Raw genomic sequence first — 19,644 nt, 5'->3', positions numbered from 1 at the left:
GGAAGTGAGGCATGAGGTTAGCAATATAACGCTGTCGCCCCCTCAAGGGTGCAGTCCTGGTACGTCTCCTGATCGTAGCTCTGCGTCTAACCAAGGCCACTGTGACCCCCGTCGGTTGGGGTCCAACCCTAAACAAGGATGGGTTGTCCCCAAGTGTGATCTGTGAGTCAACCCTCTGTCTGAGCTATCGGGTCACAGGCTCCGGGTCACGGTCATGTTGAGGTCTCGCCTCGAGGGAGTCTATGTGATCTGGCTGAAAGAACTCTGTGATAGAGTTCTGAGAGGTATCAGTCGAGGGAGAAGGCTGCTCCTGTCTTCGTGCTCGGAGTATCCTATTGTGGTGTCTGAGCATCTCATGAATGAAACCAGCCAAGCATCGCTGGTTTGGGTAGGAGAGGACACGGGCCAACATCCCATAACTATCTCTGAAGAGGGGCTAGAGAGATAGAGAGAGGGAGGAGAGAGAGAGTGTGAGTGTAGGCAGTAGGTAGCAGGAAGGAGGAGGGAGAGTAGATAGGATTAGATGTCACATCAAAAGTGCCCAAGTACATGAGAGGATGGTACTTGTATAGTACCCCCTTAGCTATTTAGACCCCTGTCTAGCAAACACCCCCAAATACTAATTATCCTAACCCCCACTAACTTGACCCACTTTTGGCCTTCATTACAAACCATCCCCGCTCAATATAATTTTGTCCTCAAAATTGTAAGTGATGGGTGAACTCCAAAACTTCCTGCTGTAGAATAAACATGTTCCAACATGCGGGCCACCTGGGTCAAAAGGGAAAATCCAATAGTTCCCTTCCATAGATGTCATGGCACCTCCTGGGTCATGTAGGCGTTGATCCCACTTAGCATGCCCATCATCAATAAGCTCCACAATCATATAGCCATTGCTTGTCTCCATGGAGTCTACTTTGCACACCTCTTTATGCCTTGTTGTCGCTTTTTGCCTACATTGGGAGCATTCATTGCTTTTCCATATATCCACTGCATCTCTGGCTTTGTCATCTTGCCCAAATGCAACAAACTGAAAATCATCTTCATTATAGATGCTATATTCAGGCTGAAACAGTTCCAAAAGTTCTTGTGCTTCCTCAACATTCCAGGGATCTTCAATCCTCACATGTAAGACCTTCAACCCCGGGCTGGACCGCTGTAATTTCCTTCTAACCATGACACCCATGAGGTCTTTGAAATCTGCACGAGTGTAGGGCATCCAAGATGAAATCCTCATCTTCAACCAAGCCTCTAGGCATGATGCATCATAGCTCCAAAAACAAGTGGCTGCTTTATGGCATTTGTAACTCCACTTTTAGCATGGAATGACCCCACGAATGACAACTCTGTCGGTTTTAACAGCTGAATGTGTAAGGTACAACCACCGTCATATATATTGCGACTTTGCTGAGTGTTTTGTGCTTGCAATGCATTGGCCCACGAGGCAAAGTGTATTTCAGCTTGGAGACCACCTGAAAGCTGATGCATGATAATCTTATCAATAAGCCCAAACGGAAAAAATACTTGATGCAACACATCCAATGTAATGGGGTACAACAGATGATGGATGGTGATCAGAAGGATTCCCTTGGGCTGTGAATCTTCCTTCTGTTGAAGCTGCCCTAAGCTTCCTGTATACTGCTCAAAGCCCTGCATAAGCTGGCCAAAAGTTGAGGCACGTTGCCCTATGTTCCTTCCAAAGGCATGTGGCTGTCCCATGGTGTGTAACCAAGCTTTGTTGCTGTCCCACTATGCCAAATGCATGCACGTGTGCTCAATTCCTACCCGTATCAAAGCGCTGGAGAGGCTTGGAAGAAGGTGGGTGAAGAAGTTGCCATGCACTAGGCTAGCTCCCTACAGGACAGTTTCAATCTAATAGAGGTGGCTGCCCCGACAAGCGAGTACGAATGCAAGGCAAAGATCTGCTGTAATGAGTACTAGATACAGTGTGTGAAACATTACACAAAGCAGGGGATGCCATGGACACTGGGAACTAGCGTACTCTCATGATTGGTCACACATGGTCCAAGATTTATGGACGAGTATTAGAGAGAGAGAGAAAGAAGAAAGAAAGAAAGAAAGATATATTAATGTCCTCGGAAGACCTCGCGGGTCTATGGGACAGAGTGATACAACATCGAAAAAGATCTCATACAAGCCTCTGTGGGTTGGGGCAAGGGGTGAGCTAAAGCCCCTACCAAGTACTAATCTAGTGTCTAAATAGAATAGAATAGAGACAAAATCAGAATCAGAATCACTAATCTAGTGTCTAAATAGAATAGAATAGAATAGAATAGAGACAAAATCAGAATCAGAATCAAGAGTCAAGAGTGTCCAGATCAAGTCAGGTCAGGTCTCTCCGTTGGGCCATGAAGATGTTGCGTCTATGTAACTGTCGGGTTGTCTCGCTTGTAGGTGGTGGCCGCGGTCGCCTTGATCTCAGTACCCGTCGGGCTACGTCGATTGTGATCCCTCGTCTCTGGCTCTGGCGGTCCCCTACAAGTAGTGCTGTGATGGGACGAACCTCAATGGTGTGCACTCTGGTGGTGTGCGCTCTAGTAGTCCGAAGAGTCTGGTGTGACTGACTGCTTATCTAAGCTGCTCTCATGTCGACAATCTCCTCATCCTCAACTCCACTGTGTCCAGGAGCTGTCTCGAAGGCATAGAAATCTGTAACTTGTCTCTGAGCTTGGTCCGGCTCTGTATCCTGTAGTTTGTCCGGTGCTGATAGTGCTCTGGCCTGTCTCAGTAGTGCCTCTCAGTGTCGGCGCATCTCCACCAAGTACAACCCTACATAGACCTGGTCCTGGAAGTGTATCAACCGAGAGAGCGGGCCGAAGCCGATTCCCTCCTGATAAAGGTAGTGATATCGCCTCGTATCTCATAGTAAACCGGGCAGCTACATAGGAAGTGCTCCTCAGTCTCAACGGTATCCATGTCGCATAGTGTGCAGATCCAGTGTTCTCTGGGTAGACTTGCAGCTCGGCCCGCCTCAATCCTAAGTTGATGGGAGGAAACTCGCATCTGGCCAATGGCAATCCAGAGTGCATGTGAGACTCCTCTGTCCTCTAGATAAGAAGGTCGGATAATGAAATCGTCATCAGAGACTCTGAGGAAGTGATCACGATAGAATTGCATCTTGGTGGGGAGCGGCTGGTCCCTCAACCAAGTCTTGGATGTGGTGAGCTGGAGGAGGTCTAACCGTATGATACGGTTAATCTCATCGCGTGGAAGTCGCTTAGGAGGGGCATCCATGCTATACTGAAATGGGGGTAGTTTGTCCATCTGAATGCCATGGCTAGTTAGCCATGTGTCTGTGCGTGCATAGCAGGTGGCTGCTCCCTCACTTGCAAGGCGTCCGGATGATTCCAAAACTACCCTCGGTAGTCTCCAATGAGGCAGAGCCCATACCATGTGAATGAAAGTCACTGTCTGGAAGATAGCATCGACATATAGTGGCGTCATGGCAAACTCTGCCTGTATGATCTCATGTGGAACTGAGGGCTTACTCCGTATCATCCTGGATCCCATTGAGACCTGTAGCCTCTCAAACTTCCTCCAATCTACTGTTGGAATGCCACTCGCCCAGAAGGGCGCTGCATACATGGTGGTCGGCTATACTAGAGTGTTGAAGAGCCAACTCTTCGTCGGAGGATCCTGGAAGTGTGCCTGGAAGCACTGTCTCTCTAGTTGGGCCAGAGCGCTTCGGCCTCGTGTGAGTCGTGCCCTGGCAGTCTGGGTCATCGAGAAAATGGGTCCTGCGAAGACCGTGCCCAAATATGTATAGGACTGTACTATCTCCATTGGCTCCCCTTTGTATGTGAAGTCATGTCGAAGAAGCGTTGGACGTGAGGTATTAAAGATCATGACCTTGGTCTTGCCAAGGTTGACAGTCCGGTCCCTTTCTCTGCAGAACACCTCAAGGGCGTCCAGATACTTCTGTAATCTCTCGGCCGATGAAGATAGAAGAACTATGTCGTCAGCATATAGTAATATCTGAATCAGGAGGTTAGCCAATGGTGAGCCCTCTCCGCCCAGTCGGTCTAGGAAGGATGTGATGTATCGGGACTATGGTGGTGGTGCACCAAGTATGTGGGAAGCCGTGGCATACTGTGTGATTAAACATCCGTGCTAGGATCGGGGCTAAAACCTCATGGCCATGTGCAAAGTGTTCCGTCCGTAGTCCCTCATGATCTTGTGCCTTTCGATTATTCAGCCGTTGCAGTGCATCCTGTATATTCCGTGTAGTGAATAGATAACAATGCGTGGGCCTCGGCATAGATGACATATCAGGCTGAGCCTGATCGGGGATATCATATAGGGAGCATGCATAAGTGTGCCACGTAGATGGGTCCGTGATAGGGATAGGCAGCTTCCTCTCTATCAGGAACCCCCATCCAATAGTGGGGTCATCCCCTCGAAATGAGCTGATGATATCCTCCATTTTGTGTGAAAGGAAAGCTCGCCTCTTACGGCGTGTCAGTCGTCGGAAGATCCTCTGTGCCTCATGTGTAGACATGTGACCTAATGCTTGTTCCTGTGTGAGGTGTGCTCTGGCCGCCCTGCACTCATCATCAAACCATGAATCCTGTGGCATCTTCCCCTCACGTGCCTGTCTGGGTTGGATTGTGGGGAAGGATCTACTGGCAGCATCTTGTGTAACGGTAACAAGTGTGTTTGAGGCTTGAGTCGGATCCAAGTCTCCGCCATCTCTGAGTAAGTTAGAGAGCTCTCTAGCCAAATGACTGGTGTAGACCGGATCGAGGGCTCGATCAAAATGAACCTGGGTGCATGGCTATCTCTGGGGGTGCCGATCCATGTGAGGTATAACGGCTGATATACTGAATGCCAAATATGTGTGATCGGCTCCAAGTGGGGGTGGAGGCCCGTGAAGTCAGATATCCTCGATGTGAAGGCTAGTGAGCCGAGGAGATAGTCTACTGTACTTGTCCCTCCTCCATGTGGAAAGCATGTGAGTCCTTGATGATGGCTATCGCTGGAGACCGTTATATATGATCAAATCATGTATCGCGCCTAGATCAAGTAACTGTCTCCCGTATTCGGTCACATTCGGGGCATCTGCGGAATAAATGTCTCAGTATCCCCATTTCGGTGTTATCTAGCTCTGGAATCATGTGAGGGTCCCTCTCATGTGTGAAATCTAGTAGCCCCACCTGTAGATCCCCTATACGTGCATTGAAGTCCCCTAGAAGGAGAATGTCCCCAATTCTAGAGAATTCAATGATGATACAGCCATGCGTAGCTGTTCTAAGTCTCTTTTTCTATCAGATAGACACCGTCATTTATTGTCTTTCACTATCTCCTTGCTCTTCTTGTCACGGTTGGCATTGCTCACTTCTCCACTTGTCCCCTCTTTGCTGTCATTTCTGCTCATTTCTCCACTTGTCCCCTCTTTGCTGTCATTTCTGTCCCGAATAATGATTTTTCCATCTCGGTACACAGCCCACTTTCCTTCTTGTCTCGCAGCCATAACCTTGACCATGTCCTCTCTTCTGTGTTCTTGCTGTAGTAGTGTTAGGTCATCATCTAGAAAGATTCTAGTCCCCTTCAATCGTGCCCTCACCTCTAGGAGATTGGATCTGTCTGTGGCTGTCCTCATATATATATATATATATAGAGAGAGAGAGAGAGAGAGAGAGAGAGAGAGAGAGAAAGAGAGAGAGCAGCTCCTACACAGAGACACAAGGACATCAGACATTGGGATAGGCTGGATTCCGGAGGCAGCATTCCACTCCTGATGATATCTTTCACTCTTGTCTTATGTAGGACTGCGAGAGGCTTCATGGCTCTAACCATAAGGTTCCATTACAGTTATAAATGGTACAAGTCAAGGTCTTGGTTCTATGAGTCTCACACACCCCATCTCCCTATGTAGGCATGTCAACAGGCCCTCGCCTAGGGCCAGTCACGAGCAAACCCTCATGTAAAGCTGCCCGATTTCCTTTCCTACCCCGTTGCCGTAGGGAGGCTCACCTCTCCTCTACTTGCAAAGGAGTAAGTGTGAGAAGTGCAGCGAAAACTGAACAGAAAAAAGAGAGCAAACCAAACCACATATACTACATTGAAAGAGGAGGAGAGAGACTGCAAGGGATCTCAGGGAAAAGCTCCTGCATTGCTGGGTAAAACCTCCAAAATGAGATATTGAACAATAAGTGAGGGGGCCCTATAAATAGGCACTCCACGCGCCCACTCAGTTGGTACAACTGGCCAACCTTGCAGCGGGCGGACTGGCATGCCTCTGGAGGACCCTATATGGGCCGCCTAGGTCTGCCTTATAAGGGCTGGACTATGAGAGGCTGACCCCCTGCCTCTAGGGTCGACTGAACAGCCAGTAGGGGGGACAATCAACAGGTCAGCCCTTGCATCTGGCCCTATAGTGCTGCCCTAGGAACCCGACCAAATAGGTTGGGTCCTACAGCAAAGGGGAAAGACGCGCTGGAATCCTGCCTCTATGGGCTGCCACGTGGTAGGAAACAGGTCCATAGGCGCTTCGTACAGCCGCGCAGTCGTCCTAGGAACACACGTATGCATCGCACAACCCAGGGCTGCCCTTCAGACAGCCATACTTGCTCCAGGGATGGCTGCATCCACCGCAAGAGCTTGGCTGTCCATCACAGGGGCCTAGCTAACTACATGCTCAGGTATGCATCCAGCCCTATTCTACACTACCCTCATAGGATGGTGGGCACATCCACAACCAAGGCCCTCACTCTCTACCCTAACCATGGTACATGAGGAGATGTTGACTTTCAACAGTAAGGCCCTCATTTATTTGAACCTGTTGATGGTCTCGGAGAGCTGCTTGTTTGTGCAGTGTGGCTTGTTGAGCCTGGGTCTCTTTGAAACATATCATGAGGGACTAACCTCTAGTGAAGTCTCATCCACCCGCCACGCCTCCTCTATGCCATGCTCTAGCACCTCCGTGTAGGTCGCAAAGGTGGTAGCATCTGAGACGGCGGAGGTGGTACGTGGGATCTCGTGGACCTTGATACTGAGAATCTTATTGCCTCTTTGTTACTGCTCAAATAGGGGCCGAAAACGATTGCCTTTGCAGGCTCACATTTCACAACATTCACCCTCTTGAAGGCCTTCTCAATAGCCATCTGCGTCATGGCGATCTACTCCTCTAACGTAGGCCTGCTCTCTTCTCAAAGGTGAAGGTCCTCCTCCTCCTTTTGGAGATTAATGGCCTCTGCCTTGGCCGTGAGAGAAATAGCACCTGATGGTATTTGTCTCTCCTACTCTATCTCTCTAGCCCACATGTGGTGCATCTCCGAGAAGAGCTGTTGTTTGCAAGAGGGAGCCATGAGCTGATGTGGTGGGTAGTCGTATAGCATGGAGATGGCATGCAAAGTATGACCTAGAGAGAAACCAGTCATAGTTTGGTATGACATGGATATCTAGGGGGATGTAACTTGGGGAGAACGGAAGAAAAAAAGTTGTATTGACAACTTCGGGAGGCCTCGTGGGCTTATGCGACAAACTACAATCAAAAGAGTATTTCATACAAGCCAGTGTGGGTTGAGGCAAGGGCTCATTAGGGCTTTTGCTGAATGCTAAGAAACCGAAAGGATTCAAAACTCACAACTAGTACTCAAACTATAAATCCAGATGCCATGGTGGCTCTCTGATGTGACGTGAGGATATCTCGTATTTGTATTTGTTGAGTTGTCTCTCGCTGTGTGTAAAGAAGGGGAAGGGGCAAATTTGGTGAAGGGCCAAAGATGGTAGAAAAGGGAGGAGAGGGTAGGGGAGAGGAAGGAGGAGAGAGAAAGAGATAGGATAGAGGGTGAGGAAGAGAGAGAAAAGGGTGAGGGGAAGAGAAAGATAGAGAGATTGGGAGAGAGTGTGTAGGCAGCATGTAGGAGGAAGGAGGCAGGAGTAGATAGGATTCGATGTCACATCCAAAGTGTACACTTAGGGGTGGATGGGGATAGGATTAGATATCACATCCAAAGTGTACAATGAGGGGTGGATGGGGACTTATATAGTCCCTCCACATTTCCCACCTAAAAGGCCTCTAAAGAGCCTCTAAAATGGCCCTTTTCCCCACTTATATAGTCCCTCCACATTTCCCACATAAAAGGCCTCTAAAGAGCCTCTAAAATGGCCCTTTCCCCCCCCTTTATTACAACCATCCCTTCCCATAGAATTTTGCCCTCAAAATTTTACATCCTGGCTGTCCAAAAAAGAGTATAGCAAACATCAACTACTAATCAGGCCGGTAGGAGATAGGGGTCAATGCTTTCTGGCTGACATGAATTCTCATCCTCAGGGAGTCCCCACCACTTGATAAGATACTCTTTGTAGACCTTGTTTTGGGAGTACATGGTCTTTGAAACCCATGATGCGTTCTGGGACATAGAGGATGTGACTCTTCTCATCCATAGGTGGTAGCTCAAGAAGAACTTGGACATGCTGTCCTACATGTGGCTTCAGCAAGGAGACATGGAAAACATTATGAATCTTGGAGGTATTGGGGAGCTCCTACTACTTAGATGCCACCTCTCCAGCTCTGTGGATGATCTAGTAGGGACCGTAATACCTGTGAGCAAGCTTCGTGTTGGTGTTACCTTTCAGTGAGGCATAACGGTTCTTATGGAGGCGTAAATGCACATAATCTCCTTCAAAAGATAGATACCTCTTGCGTTTGTCTGCATACTTCTTCTACTTGGCTTGGGCATCTTCTTAGCTGATTGCAAAAGGGCATCCATTCTTTCCAGGTCACTTCCTGCTTGCTGATTTTTGATAGCTATGTCTGAAGTAAAAGGCGGCATCCCAACCTATCCTCGGACTAACTTTGACTAAGTCTCTTCCCCTTGACTCCTTGGTCCACCCAGAAGGCATGTATGGTAGGCCTTGTGGGTGGCTTGATCTATCAGAGATGGGCTAGGCTCGATTGGAGAGGCTTGAGGTTCTCTTATTGTCATGGATGATCTGCAATAAGCTGTCAGTCCACATCATATTATTTTGGTTGAGTTTAGCCCCCCAGGATTATAGTTTCTTGACCTCAGGTTGACGCAGGTTACGATGGCTTGCCTGTTTGCATCCATGACATTAGCAGTTTAGGGCGAGTAGAGGTATTGGTATGGCCGGTACATGCAGATGGTTCGAGAGCACGAGACTCCGCATGGATAGATTGCTCCCCCTTTCAGTATAGCCTTTAGGCCCTCTCTATTCTACTAACTTATCACAAGACTAACTAGGTTATTTGGGAGGATCTCTTACAGCTACGCACATTCTGGACTCTAGCGAGCTTCATGTGAAGCTCAACGCCTAAAGAGATCGCTTGTTACGCATATCAAAGGAGGGATTTATACACCTCCTCCACTCTTTGAGGATTTCGATTGGGCAGTCTCTTGTTTCGCAAAACAACTACGCATTGAGACTGAATGGGCTGAGGGCATACTTGAGGAGGGATGCATATGCACCCTATGTGATCTACAGGAGATTGAGTCGGAGGAGCACTACGCTTTCAAATGCCTTGCGTATTGTGAGATCCAACGTCGTCGCCAGTCTTGTTAGAGATGGATTCGGACCCCTCTCTGGCCACTTGGCTCACCTGGATCAGAGACGTTTGGCCTTCATTCATGTGGCCGTACCATACAGAGACCAGCTGCTAGTTGCTCAAGGTACATAAATGAGATTAGGGTGCACAGATTGACTCCACCCAGAGCGTGATCATTGAGTTTTCTAGTCAGATATCTTGGACCAGCAGTCCCCAGGGAGACATCGATGCCTGGAGCGAGAGATACGATAGACTCGTCAGCGTGTCGGTCATCGATCAGACTTGGGGATCTCCCCTCCATGTTCACCAGACCAGAGACACTGTCGATGGGTGTGACAATGGCACTTGTTCATTGAGAGCCACAGCTAGGAGACCACAGCGGACCACACACACTGATTGGCATCAATGCTGTCATGCCACTGCCGCAGTACCGACCAACACTGGAGCATCTCTCGTCTAGGCCCTCTTATCCATTCTTATCGGTGGATTTAGGACCACCATAGTGATGCCACCGCAATTGCCATCTTTTCCATGGGCTCAAACACTTTGTACTAGTGTTTAAGTTTGTATTTGTCTTGGGTGCAGATTCCCGTTAGAAGCTCCAGCCTTCCGGCTCATTGTCCTGGTCTTTTCAGTCTCATCGACCCTTCCGCCTTTCGAAGACTCTAATGTATACTACACCCCCCCCCTTCCCCCTTTTCCAAGTTTCCAGTTGTATCACTTAGTGCTCAGTGCTGATTTCTAATTACTCAAGAGTTAGCAGGGTTTTTTGAAGGAGGTAGGGTTTTGGTGTCTCATCCATTTGAAGATGTTGGCCATGTTCTGCCTGGAAATGGTTTACTTGTTTCTATTAGGCAAAATACGTTTCTTGGTAACTCTAGCTTTCAACGAGGCCTTAGGGATGTGGAAGAGTGAACTCCATGCAAGTTATGAAGCATGAATCTATGCACATTCATGCAACCTGTATGTATAAACTACTCAGTTCTTGCTCTTGCATTCTTGAACTATATGATGAATGCATCTTTGTCCATGCATGTCTGCCATATTTCTTGATGTGTAGTGTTCGTTTAATGCTAGTAAAAGCAAGTGATAGTGTATCTGGGGTTGAGGTCATAAGGTTAAGGTGCATTGCTGAAGCTCAAACTTAGTGAAACTTAAGTCTCATGAATTTGGTTTTGATTCACTCTTGTTTAGGTCTTGCTAATGGAATTATTTTTATACAATGCGAAAGAAAGTAGCAGATAGGAACTGATCTTGTAGCCTGATCTTTTGATTGTTGGTGCAAAATGAAAAGAAATAATGGTCTTAACTTTGAAGCCAATGGCCAAAAGTTTAGTAGGAGAAATTCAAGAAATGCCTCATTCTATGTTCCTGCAGGCTCGATCAATATGCCATTGCAAAATTTGCAGAGGGTTTGGAGGTAGTACCACGAATCCTAGCTGAGAATGCAGGTCTAAATGCAACAGAGATTATTTCCTCTTTGTATGCTGCACATGCCTCTGGAGACGTCAAGGTAGGAGTTGATGTAGAGCAGGGAACCTGTAAAGATCTGACCACGCAGTCCGTGTGGGACTTATATTTAACCAAGTGAGTAGCAGTCCTTTTTTCAGCAATTTTGTCCTACTTTGTGATGCAGGCAGCATACATTTATGTTTGATCACTTTAAAATGCGATTACGCTGTGATGAAGGTACTTGATGCACTCAGATTTTAAAAATGTAAATGATAAGATCTCGAGTATGAAAATCTCTGTAATTGTGGATATTTTTGCAGGCTGTTTGCGATCAAACTTGTAGCTGATGCCATTTGCACAGTTCTGCGAGTGGATCAGGTGAGTTCTCCAATACAAGTTGTACAACGACTAGGTGCTGTATAACTGAAGGGTAGAAACGTGATCGGGAAAGTTTTGTGTTCTATATTATTGACAGCTTGTTTTTTTATGGTTCTATTGCAAAAACTCTCGGAAGGTTTAAGAGGTGATTTTCACATAATGCAATTATTTTGCAGATAATTATGGCCAAAGTAGCAGGTGGGCCGAAGCCTCAAAAACCTGTTGAGGCAGATGAGGATTGATTTTGTCAGTACTCTTAATCCTAAGCTGGTTCAGGTTGTTTTTTGCCATGCCTTCGATATTTCCACCCCTAGGATATAGGATGTAGTTTTGGTTGCGTCGGTTCTTCCCATCCACTATTAACCCGCATGATTGCACATGCTTGTACTCGGTACAGTTAAGGCCAGTTTGAGTGTAAAACAGAATGTAGGTGTAGAGTTTTTGCGGGTTTCAAATCCCACAATTAAAGACATCGAGGAGTATCTAAATAATCGGTTTAAAAATTTTAAAATCAGAAAAAATCAGAATTGTCCATTGCAAATGGTCAGTGTTAGGACCGAGGACGGTAACAGTTTTTACAATGGTTTTCACAGTATTGTTGCAATGATGGTATTGAAACGATTGTTAATGATGGTGGTGCTATGAAGGCGTAAGGGACAAAGCCTAACCCTATCCTGAAGGGGTGAAGCTGTGTATATTCATCATCTTCTTCATTATAAGGTAGTGTTGTACAGTTAGTATGTCTATGCACTGCTCTCTCACTCTTATTTTTCCTAAATGGTATAAAAGCCAAATGGCTCCTTGTTCTGGTACCTACCTCAGTTGTAGTGTTGCCCATCTTGTAACTTGAGAGGAGAGCTTTACCTTCTCTTTTCAAAGATTTCGGTTTTGAGCTGTTTAGCTCCAGTTATGCTCATTTGAAGGCGTCAGCTTCATGCCGTCATCCGTAGCTGAGTTTGAATTTCTGTTGTGGGGAGTTCTCAGTTTGGTTGTGGAGAGTGGTTTTTGGGGAGAAAAGTCATCGTTACCTTCATGTGCAACCTCCTTCATTGAAGCCCCTTTCTGGTCTCTTCTTCAAGGCTTTTGTAGCTCCTAGCTGTAAGCTTGTGCCCTTTGTTAAGCTCCTTTTGAAGCATCATTGCTTTTTTCGAAGCTTGGGAGTGCGTAGTCTCTCTAGCCAACTTTCAAATGGCCATCGTTTATTGGAGCCCAATCTCTATACATGGAGCTCAAAGTCTCTCCCCTGCATTGCACTGACAGACTTTAGGACATCATTTGCCTTGATGGGACCCATGCCCAGACAGGATCCCTCCATAATGAGAAGCACATGTCCATATACTGACATGTCTCATAGTGCTGTATCATTCTTGTGTGCTTTGTAGGCACAGTATTTCTTCCAAGCACAGCTTGCATTATGAATACAAAATTATATCATCATTTTGAACGTTTTAATTTGAACTTTGGCTTTAATTTGATTAGAACTAGTGTAGTTAGGCTAGTTAAGCTCTTAGGTCAAGCCGGTGATCGAGCATCCTATCATACAAATCAATTTGGATATCAAGTCATTGATGTCATATGCTTGATGTGACAAGGTGGTAACTTATTAGGTTGCTTACGAAAACTTGAAAGACTTATTTTTAAACATCATCTAAATAATAGGTTCACACATTGAGATTATATGTTATCCATGTCATTTTAAGTCAATTTTAAGATTTTTAGCCATCATTATTCATGGCAATCAATGCATCTGTTGAAACGTTCTATTTCAGTCTTATTTGGTTTGATTTCATTGCTTTCTATCGTCCACTCATTTAGAATATCAAATTTCATATGGATTTTGGAAATCCATTTTGGCTATTTCTATCATACTTTGCAAAAGGATTGGCTATAATAGTGAAATTTTGCACTACATGAAGTATTTTTTACTATATCTTTTGTTTGTTTTTGGTTTCATCTTCACTACTCTTTGAAATTCACAAGCTTCCAATCATTATTTTTATTTTGGATGGGTCAATATGATTAAATCACATGATTGGTGAATCAAAATAGCAAATAAGATGGTACAAAATATGCTAATTGAAAAATGAAATTAATATTAATCTCTTAATTTAAGAAACTCGGAAATATTGTGAATTTCTTCTAACAAGCGAAATAATGTCTTTAATACTAGATGAAATAAGATAATGCAATGAACAAGCAAATTGGAATGGAAGAACTCATCCATCACTTAATTTGATTAATTTCAATGCCAAGGATATCATTAATTTAATACTTAGAGAAAAGATGAATGCATATAAAGTATTAGAAAAAATTGAATGTCCATAATGTCCAAATTTATCTATTAGAGAATTATTTGAATAATGTTGTCAAGATTCCATTTTTTTCATGTAAAGGGGTGAAGATTTCAAATTCTCATATGAAGGTGTGAAGATTCCAAATTCTCATATGAAGGTGTGAAGAATCCAAGGCCTTGTTTTGTTTAATGTTATAAATTATAGACTTGGATATGTTCATATTGATTTAAAGATATATGGTAGTCTAATTAGCATCAATTGAAAAAGAAACAAAAATTGAATTACTAGTTCAAATGCTTTCAATGGTGTGAACAAGGATTTTGAATAAATTGAGACATCCATGACAATTAGATATGCTTCGTTGATCATAAAGGTCCTATTCGATATTATAGTAAGTTTCATAATGGAATTAAAGAACCATGAGTATTCTTTCTTTACTAGAGGTAGAGGTTTTCATGTATGTAGAAATAATGCAAATTATGTTCTCTTTGTTAGAGGTAGAGGTTTTCATATATGCATATGTTGTATTAGGAAAAAATTTCAAGCTTAAGAATATCTCACATTGTCCTACAAGGATTACAAGCTAATTAAATTATGTAGAAAGACATGAGTCTCCACAGATGGAAGATAATTATTACGTCATCATTTGAAGGTCCTACAAGCATTGCTCTTATGGAAACTCTTAGTTTTTGCATGTAAATAAATGCGCACATGACTGCATACTATTGTATCTACTTCAAAGGAAGTCTCTAGACTTTGATAGGTTAATTTAAGGCCATGTTGAAAATGAAGTATGAAGAAGTCACAAAGTCCTTAAATCATATAGAGGAAGTGAATACACGTCTTTAAGATTCATGAAAATTTTTAACAGAATCTTAGGATGAGAAGATAGCTTACTTATGGAGATATACCACAACAAAATGTAGTCGCAAATAGTGTTAGAGCAATGCTCAATGAAAAGCATTTGCCAACCTTATCTCAAGTAGAGCTTACTAATCGAATCAATACAAGGAATGGCTCCTAACGAAGTATTTATAGGATACAAAGAAGGATTGGCTATCTCAAGGTTTTTTCAATGCAAATCTCAATCCAAATGGAGAAGATCTCAATAGTCATTGACATGGCCGCTTGAGCATTCAAAAAGAGGTCATGAGACTTCTTTTGGGGGGGTGGGGAGAGGTCAAATAGAAAAAATGTGATTATCACGCGCTTTCAACAAGACATTTTTAAGTCGTGTTTAATAAAAATATATTTAGAGGAGTGTCATAAAAAAAATTTGGGCAAAAATTATAGATAAAAGGGTGTATTTAAATCATGCCATATTTAAAAATAAGAGATTTAAGTAATTTAAGCCTTGAACGCCTGTGATACATAGAGGTTACATATAATCACTACCTCGAAGTCACATTTGAAATTTTTTCTATTGAAGCCCTTTCGACTTCATGTCATCAACAACATGCTTGCCTTAAGGGTGGCTCGATGGCTTGTCATCAACTATTCAACAATCATTAGCTGCATGCGAGCCTACCGTAGCAGGCCCTTCTAGCCTCTCTGTTGACACCTTCTCACTTCTAGAGTACTTGGTTTGAGTCCAAAGCTTCTCCAAAGCTTCATGACTCATGTTCTTGCTTCATAGGTTTTAGAACGTTCACATCACAAACAACTCACAAAATGCCACCTCGAGAAGAAAGAAAGGGGAAGAAGCCAAGGGGAATATTGAAATAGACCAATAGACCATTGCATGAGAGAGAGAGAGAGAGAGAATGGTGGGGTATGTATAAATATATGTATATGTAGGTATGTATGTACGTACGCATGTATGTATGTATGTATAGGTAGATAGAAAGCCATATAGATAAATACACAGATAGACAGATCCATGCACACACACACATACATGCATACACACGCACAGGCACATGCACATGTGTTGTCCTTGTTTCTACCAAGTGCAGGTTCTGAAGGTGTTGGTCACCTACAGTCGTGTCGTTGCTCGTTGTAGCATAGGTATTCACAAATGTAGCATAGGTTGTCGGGTTGTATTCTGGTGAGAGGTGTAGGCTAAAGCATGGAAAGCAGGTCTCATGCGCGCGTGGGTGAGAAAGAGGGCCTGATCATAATGAAAGATGGAGGCTCTCGCCTCCACGGGAGTTCAAAGGTTAAGGAAATTTCAGGGTTCGAAAGGGGGACATGGTTGAGAGAGCTAGCTAGGATTTCTAGGGTTTGAGAAGGGGTTGCAGGGTTTAGGAGGAGTCCAAGGTTGAGGAGTAGAGAGCTAGTCTCCTTCGTGGATTTGAGGGGTAAGGGTTGAGGAGGAGGGACAAGGAAGGAGGAGGAAGAGGGAGGAGAGTGGAGGAGGAGGAAGGGAGGAAGGAGGAGGAAGGAGGAGGAGGAGGAGTTGATCCTCTTTAAGTAGTAACCTTTAATCTAAGTGCACCATTTCCTTCTTGATATCATCACAAGTCACTTGCATTTGGGACAGGAATAACTCGACCTCTTCCTTTCTATTCAAGGCATCAGATAGATGTAGGTGTTTTTCTTGGATAGAAACCGTGGCTTGTTGGACATCCTTTCTACTTTCTGCTAGAGCATTTTGTGCAAAGAGTTGCTGCTGCATTTATTTTGCCATGCTTTCCTTGAGCTTATGAATTTCAGTCTTGGCACTTTGCAACTTAGTTTGGAGTGATGGGAGCATCTGCCTTTCCATTTTTGTTTTGCATGTTCTTTGATGCTTTCAATAACAATTATACAATTGGTGTGAAAATTTGCACATGAATCACTCCATTTATGTGACATGTGCAACTATACCATAGATTCAAAGAGCTACGTCCACATGTTCGAATACCTCTAAGAAGTTTTGAAGGCATGAAGTCATACTTCATACAAAGGTTGAAGTACTGATACACATGTTGTTGCATTGCACACGTGGAAATGATTTTCTTATAGGATTCAATGAACCATGTGCAGCATCCACAATTTGGGCTTCATGGCCCTTCATGTTCATGCACATGTTCACTATGTGTCACCAAGGAGGTGGGAAGCGTTTGCACATCGTCCCAACATGCATACAAGAGTGTGACAACACATGGGAGTTTACACTTTTTGCAAAGGTGTATGGACGTATGTTTCAAAAATTTGCATGCCTGTTTGGAACATGCCTAGAATGTGGTGTGCAAATTTTGGTGTATTGGCTAGTAGAGGAGGCTGATAACAACTTCTTAGTGGCTGTCAAGGTTTTCGAGGACATAGAAACAAATCCTAATGAGGGAGGAAAGAAGAGAAGAAATTACCTGGTGCAAAAGAAGATGCCTTGCGTGATTGTTACAAGATTTTATCACAACTGACACTTGTAAAGATGACATGGGATTTGTTTGCTTTAGGAAATGGCAGAGGAGAGCATGATGGGATAAGGGTAGTTATCAAGAGATCTCTCCAGCTGAAGGTGGTGTGCATGTGATGTGGTTTCCTTTCTAAGATGCAAGTTTTGTGAATCTACCAAATTCGAATTCTTCTGGGAAGCCAAGGTTGGAGATGTGCAACAAACAAAGAAATGGGATTGTAAACCTGTTTTGAACACACTCCCTACATTCTGTGGATGGATATTCAACAAATGATTCTTGCTCCTTGAGATATAGAAGGTTATCTTGCTTCTGTGATACCTACATGTGGAAAAAATGGAGGAGATCTAGCAACTGGCTATATAGAGAGTTGGTAGTATCACATGATAAATCCATTGCATGAATCTGGTGTTGAGGATGACTCCAAGGATGCTAAAGATGAGGAAGAAGGAGGTTTCAAATGCTTTGATGGACCATGTAGGACATCATAATGTTATCTATGATGCTCTTTCTCTCTGAGATAACTTTGATGGACCATGTAGGACATCATAATGCTATCTTTGATGCTCTTTCTCTATGAGATAACTTTACTGTAAATTATGAGGATGACAACACAAAAGGTGTGGATGTCTACATACTCCAATGTGTATACACCAAGAAGCTGAACTCAAAGACACAAAAGAATGCATGGGGGATCTCAATCATGGCCTGCTCTTATTTCATTAGGGGCTATTGGTATAACTTGTTGGAACAAGATGTGTATGAGTTATTTTCAGACCAACCCATTGCTATGTTGTATTCACATTTAGTGTGGGCCATGAAGTGTTCAATGGAACCACTCAGTGGTGTGAGAAAAAAATTTAGGCTCTCACCAAAAGTGCACGAGCTCATTTACAAGAGTATGCCATTTAAAGAACTATGTACTGTCAAAGGGATCATGTTGGGTTTAGCTTGGTCAGCTCGAAGTATGCCTCCTGACTGCATCAACGGAGTGTATGGTATAGCATTGCGATGATCGAAACCATTGGATTCGTTTGTCATGTCTTGATTCTAGTGTTGCGTTTATCTTGAGTATTAGATAAATACTGAAGTAGTGTTAAATTTGGTATTCAAGAAAAAAGTAATAGCAAAATCGTGACACGCCATCCAATGGTTTCGACCATCATCATGATAGTGATAGTGGCCTGCTAATAGCAACTAGGGCTGGAGCGTAGGAGTTTAATTCTGAGGAAAATTCATCCACATCTTTTTATCTACCGTGCCTACATGAAATGGATTTGTCTTGGTAAACCTTCTAGAATTGCTAGTTAACTATTTTGTTTGTTTTATTCCTGCTGTTGAGTCTACAAGTGTAAGTGCATTCTTTGTTAACTCATCCAATGGATTCATCAAGAATTCCATGGTTCTAAGTAGGCAATGTTCAAGTTTGATTCTACTCTATGTCCTTACTCAAGTGCAAGCATATAAAATATTGTGGCTATTTTTCATTGACTCCAAATCTTATGCTAAATATCAATTTGAGTTAAGGTAGAAAATGTTAACAGTAACAAGAGTGCATTAAAAAAATATGGACAATGTCTACAAGTCAAGAAAACGAGTGAACATAGTAAAAAGGAGCACAAAAGTTGAGAAACTTCATGTTTCCATGTTGGGATCAAGGTCTTGCTTAGTTATTCATGTTAGTGCAATTTTTGCATGTTTGAGATTAGAGTGAAGTGACTGAGAGCTCTGAGATCTCTAAGTTGTTTGCACTCTAGTTGAGCTTCAACCTTATTCTTGTTAGCTTTCTTGTATAAGAAGCAGAGGTGGACAAGAGGCAAGAAGAGGTAAAAAATAAAGCTCATCCCACCTCTTTTGAGCCTCTTCTTCCTCTTGATTTGGCCTAGTAGACTTGTGAGGACTTGCTAGTCGAGATTCAATCAACTATTTCTTTTATTGTATTTCAATTTTTTAAAATCCCCCACATCATGACCTTTTGGGATTTTTGTTAAGGATTGGGATGGAGACTCTACTCTCCCACATTTGCTATAGCTAGTGTTGAATGTAGTAATTACTACTTTTCCATTAAAAGTTGTGCAAAAATAAAATTATTACTAAATGGAAGTTGCAGAATGTAATAATGCAATATCAACTTTTATAAACAGATGTACATGACATTGACCAAAATAGTTTACAACCTTGTGTATGTGTAGAAGGAAAGATCATTATTTTGAGCCGGCTCTTCTATTGCGTGTTTTGAAATCGTGAAAAATAGCCTAGCTTTCTTTATCCTTTTTTGTGTTACACAAGATTTTTCCATGCATACAAAACACGATCCTTTTCTATTAACCACTCCCATAGCCACAATAGCAATGTAGTGGTGAGATACTCCGTCAACTTGTGAGTGCTTTGGTCTTGAAGTTTGGGCACTAAGATGCAACAGGGCCTCAGGGTCCTAAAGCACTCATTATGTGTGTCATCGATGATAAGAGTGTTTTTACTTATAAAATTGTCTTTGTATTTCTTCCAAAAGTCTCCAGCACTTCAAATGTGGCTTGCTTTGTTGTGCCAAGAACCTTGTCACCATCCCTCATCCTGACATGGGACGTTTTTGGAAAATCAAATGGGGGGCCTGAGGATATGGAATTGATAATTGAAGTGGAGGACATAGGAT

At 43.4% G+C, this 19,644-nt stretch overlaps 1 protein-coding gene across 2 annotated transcripts in view; it reads left to right on the top strand.

Annotated features, from left to right (window-relative positions):
* LOC147881639 (TCP-1/cpn60 chaperonin family protein) overlaps positions 1-12,148 on the top strand; it is a 71,340-nt gene extending 59,192 nt beyond the window's left edge. Inside the window, exons 11-13 of one of the 2 annotated variants that reach the window (XM_087401705.1) lie at positions 10,907-11,116; positions 11,302-11,359; positions 11,536-12,148. In XM_087401705.1, coding sequence (XP_087257831.1) covers positions 10,907-11,116; positions 11,302-11,359; positions 11,536-11,601 — 334 coding nt within the window. In that variant the 3' untranslated portion in view covers positions 11,602-12,148. The remainder of the gene's footprint in view (positions 1-10,906; positions 11,117-11,301; positions 11,360-11,535) is intronic. The other variant, XM_087401707.1, reaches the window with a different exon arrangement.
* Positions 12,149-19,644: the final 7,496 nt, after the last annotated feature.

The sequence above is a fragment of the Dipteris shenzhenensis genome, chromosome 30 (genome assembly GCF_047967505.1).
Source record: "Dipteris shenzhenensis isolate YYH24624 ecotype China chromosome 30, Dip_SZ_1.0, whole genome shotgun sequence".
Lineage (NCBI taxonomy): Eukaryota > Viridiplantae > Streptophyta > Polypodiopsida > Gleicheniales > Dipteridaceae > Dipteris > Dipteris shenzhenensis.
Note: the sequence above shows the minus strand (reverse complement) of the source record. Positions and strands in the feature narration are given on the sequence as shown.